Genomic DNA, 5,000 nt, shown 5'->3' with positions numbered 1-5,000 from the left:
TTTTTGCAAATAATAGTTAAGTTAGAATTTCATGGCTGCAACACGTGCCAAAGTAGTTGGGAAAGGGCATGTTCACCACTGTGTTACATCACCTTTTCTTTGAACAACACTCAATAAACATTTAGGAACTGAGGAAACTAATTGTTGAAGCTTTGAAAGTGGAATTCTTTCCCATTCTTGTTTTATGTCGAGCTTCAGTCGTTCAACAGTCGTATTTTACGCTTCATAATACGCCACACATTTTCCATGGGAGACAGGTCTGGACTGCAGGCGGGCCGGGAAAGTACCCGCACTCTTTTTTCACGAAGCCATGCTGTTATAACACGTGCTGAATGTGGCTTGGCATTGTCTTGCTGAAATAAGCAGGGGCGTCCATGAAAAAGACGGCGCTTAGATGGCAGCATATGTTGCTCCAAAACCTGTATGTACCTTTCAGCATTAATGGTGCCTTCACAGATGTGTAAGTTACCCATGCCTTGGACACTAATGCACCCCCATACCATCACACATGCTGGCTTTTGAACTTTGCATCGATAACAGTCTGGATGGTTCACTTCCCCTTTGGTCCGGATGACACCATGTCGAATATTTCCAAAAACAATGTGAAATGTGCACTCGTCAGACCATAAAATACTTTTCCACTTTGCATCAGTCCGTTTTAGATTATATCGTTTCAAGAGAAGCCGGCGGCATTTCTGGATGTTGTTGATAAATGGCTTTCGCTTTGCATAGTAGAGCTTTAACTTGCACTTACAGATGTAGCGACAAACGGTTTTTAGTGACAGTGGTTTTCTGAAGTGTTCCTGAGCCTGTGTGGTGATATCCTTTAGAGATTGATGTCGGTTTTTGATACAGTGCTGTCGGAGGGATGGAGGGTCACGGTCATTCAATGTTGGTTTCCGGCCATGCCGCTTACGTGGAGTGATTTCTCCAGATTCTCTGAACCTTTTGATGATATTATGGAGCGTAGATGTTGAAATCCCTAAATTTCTTGCAATTGCACTTTGAGAAACGTTGTTTTTAAACTGTTTGACTATTTGCTCACGCAGTTGTGGACAAAGGGGTGTACCTCGCCCCATCCTTTCTTGTGAAAGACTGAGCATTTTTTGGGACGCTGTTTTTATTAGTGAATTATAGTGAATTATATTTATATAGCGCTTTTTCTCAAGTGACTCAAAGCGCTTTACATAGTGAAACCCAATATCTAAGTTATATTTAAACCAGTGTGGGTGGCACTGGGAGCAGGTGGGTAAAGTGTCTTGCCCAAGGACACAACGGCAGTAACTAGGATGGCACAAGCGGGAATCGAATCTGCAACTCTCAAGTTGCTGGCACGGCCACTCTACCAACCGAGCTATGCCGCCCCAATCATGGCACCCGTCTGTTCCCAATTAGCCTGCACACCTGTGGGATGTTCCAAATAAGTGTCTGATGAGCATTCCTCAACTTTCTCAGTATTTTTTGCCGCCTTTCCCAACTTCTTTGTCACGTGTCGCTGGCATCAAATTCTAAAGTTAATGATTATTTGCACAAAAAAAAAACGTTTGGCTGAGTGTGTTCTCACAGTATTCGGGCCCGTCCTGATACATTCAGCCGACTTGTGGCATCCTCCGTTGTTGACCAGACAGCCGTCGACCTCTGCGGACACACGCAGACATGTGACGGCGATCCGTGCGCGCGCGTCATCGGACAAAGCGGCGCGGGCGCGCTTACCCAGGCAGACCACGCCGTCGCCCGTGTAGCCCTCCTTGCAGGCGCAGGTGCGCTCCCCCGTGGAGACTCCGGCACAGGTGGCAAACTGCGAGCAGCCGCCGTTGGATCTGCTGCACACGTCCACCTCTGGGAGAGAACACACACAGCCAGCACGGCGTTAGAAGAGGAGGGGAAGGAGCCTGTCTCGGAGCGGGATTACCTCTGCAAAGGGTGCCGTTGCCTTCGTAGCCTGCGACACACACGCAGGCCGCGGCCGTGCCCTGCGGCCCCGTGATGCAGCTGGAACAAAACAACAGTCATACACTTCTCACTTTCACATTTAGTCATATTCACTTTTTTCATTCGTGTTACTTCTCAGCACATATTTGTATTAGGGCTGTCAAAAAAGTGAACTCTGTGATTAATCAAAAAAGGTGATGTCGATAAGCAGATTAATAAGCAGGCAGTTTATTTTGAGCGTACATGCTGCTTTACCTCAATAGTGGATGCTTACCTGAAAGGCGGCACGGCTTGTTGTTATTACGCTCACTGATCAGGTCAAAGCATATATATATTTAACATTTAAATGTATATTTAACTTTTGGATTCAACATTTAGATTTAACATTTAGATTTTACATTTAGATTCATATTTAACATTTAACAATAGATTTAACATTTAGATTTAGATTTGACATTTACATATTTAACATTTATTTATAGATTTAACATTTACACATATATTTGACATTTATTTATAGATTTAACATTCAAATGCAAAGTTTTGATTTGCATTTAATATTTATATATACATTTAACATCTATACATACACATTTAACATTTAGATTTAACATTTATACATAGATTTAACATTTAGATTTAACATTTAGATTGATATTTAACATTTAATGATGGATTTAACATTTAAATTTAAAATTTATATATTCAAAATATATTTATAGATTTAACATTTACACGTTTTACATTTATTTACAGATTTAACATTCAAATGTAAAGTTTTGATTTGTATTTAATATTTATATATACATTTAACATCAATATATACATTTAACAATTAGATCTAACATTTATACTTAGATTTAACATTTAGATTAATATTTAACATTTATTTATGGATTTAAAATATTTAACATATATTTACACTTGGTTTTAACATTCACATTTGTATTTTACATCCATCCATCCATCCATTTTCTACCGCTTATTCCCTTTTGGGGTCGCGGGGGGCGCTGGCGCCTATACAATTATATTTATATTTAACATTTAAATGTATATTTAACTTTTGGGATTCAACATTTAGATTTTACATTTAGATTCATATTTAACATTTAATTATAGATTTAACATTTAGATTCATATTTGACATTTACATATTTAATATTTATTTATAGATTTAACATTTACACATATATTTGACATTTATTTATAGATTTAACATTCAAATGCAAAGTTTTGGTTTGCATTTAATATTTATATATACATTTAACATCTATACATATACATTTAACATTTAGATTTAACACTTATACATAGATTTAACATTTAGATTTAGATTGATATTTAACATTTAATGATGGATTTAACATTTAAATTTAACATTTATATATTCAACATTTATTTATAGATTTAACATTTACATGTTTTATATTTATTTACAGATTTAACATTCAAATGTAAAGTTTTGATTTGTATTTAATATTTATATATATATACATATACATTTAACATCTATTTATACATTTAACATTTAGATATAGATCTAACATTTATACTCAGATTTAACATTTAGATTAATATTTAACATTTATTTATGGATTTAAAATATTTAACATGTATTTACACTTGGTTTTAACATTCACATTTGTATTTTACAATTAGATTTATATTTAACATTCTTATATAGATTTCACATTTCAATTTATATATAACATTTATGTATGTATTTATTATATTAAACATTCATATTTATATTTAGCATTTATATATACATATTTGACATTTTGATTTATATTTAACATTTATATATAGATTCAACACTTCTATTTATATTCAACATGTATTCATAGATTTATATTTTACAATCTATATATAGTTTAACATAAATATGTGACATCTAGGTTTATATTCAACAATTATAAATATATTTAAAATGTACATATATAGACTTAGATTTAACATTTGGATGTATATTTCAGTTGTATACACTTAGATTTGAAATATAGATTTATATTTTATAATTAGATTTATATTTAACATTTATTCATAGATTCAACATTTACATTTATAATTAACATGTATTTATGCAGTAGATATTTATTTTTCACATTTTTATATATATATTTAACATGTAGATTTATATTTAACATGGATATTTAAATTTCACACATATATATATATTTAACATGTAAATGTATAATTAACATTGTTATTTATATTTAACATTTATATTATATTTAACATTTATTTATACATTTAAAACTTTGATTTATATTTTACAATCGATATATAATTTAACATTTATATGTGACATTTAGGTTTATATTTAACATTTAAACTTACACACACATATATATATATATATATTTACATACATATACATATATATATATATATATGTATATATATATATATATATATACACACATATATTTATACACATATATATCTACATAGTTATATATATCTACATAAACATATACACATATATAGCTACATACTGTACATATATATATTTACATACACACATATATATATATATTGACATATACATACATATATTTACATACATATATATACATACTTACATATATATATATATACATATATACATACATACATATATATGCATATATATACATACATATATATACATACATACATATATATACATATATGTACATACATACATACATATATATACATATATGTACATACATACATACATATATATACATATATGTACATACATACATACATACATACATACATACATATATATATATATATATATATATATATATATATATATATATATAACATTTAAATTTAGATTTAACATTTATTTCGAGTTTTAACATTTGGCAACACCATTTTATTCCTACCCCAAATGCCAAGGGAATGAGCTAAATGTAAAAAAATGTGAGGTAAATTTCGAAAAGATATCAGTTACCAACGTGTGATTGAATTTTTACATTCGGCAATTCGTATACGTCAGTGCAAAGATGAATGAGGAGACGCTTGCATCGCTTCCGTGTTTCACACCAAAATACACCCAGACTTGTTTATAG

General features: G+C 31.2%; 1 protein-coding gene across 1 annotated transcript in view; it reads right to left on the bottom strand.

Moving 5' to 3' along the window:
- stab1 (stabilin 1) overlaps positions 1-5,000 on the bottom strand; it is a 132,499-nt gene that overhangs the window by 51,179 nt on the left and 76,320 nt on the right. The window contains exons 41-43 of the mRNA XM_061890936.1: positions 1,913-1,992; positions 1,714-1,839; positions 1,565-1,638 (exon numbers count right to left, since the gene is read on the bottom strand). Coding sequence (XP_061746920.1) covers positions 1,565-1,638; positions 1,714-1,839; positions 1,913-1,992 — 280 coding nt within the window. The remainder of the gene's footprint in view (positions 1-1,564; positions 1,639-1,713; positions 1,840-1,912; positions 1,993-5,000) is intronic.

The sequence above is a fragment of the Nerophis ophidion genome, linkage group LG02 (assembly GCF_033978795.1).
Source record: "Nerophis ophidion isolate RoL-2023_Sa linkage group LG02, RoL_Noph_v1.0, whole genome shotgun sequence".
NCBI lineage: Eukaryota > Metazoa > Chordata > Actinopteri > Syngnathiformes > Syngnathidae > Nerophis > Nerophis ophidion.
The sequence above is the reverse complement of the archived record's forward strand: the minus strand, read 5'-3'. Positions and strand labels throughout refer to the sequence as shown.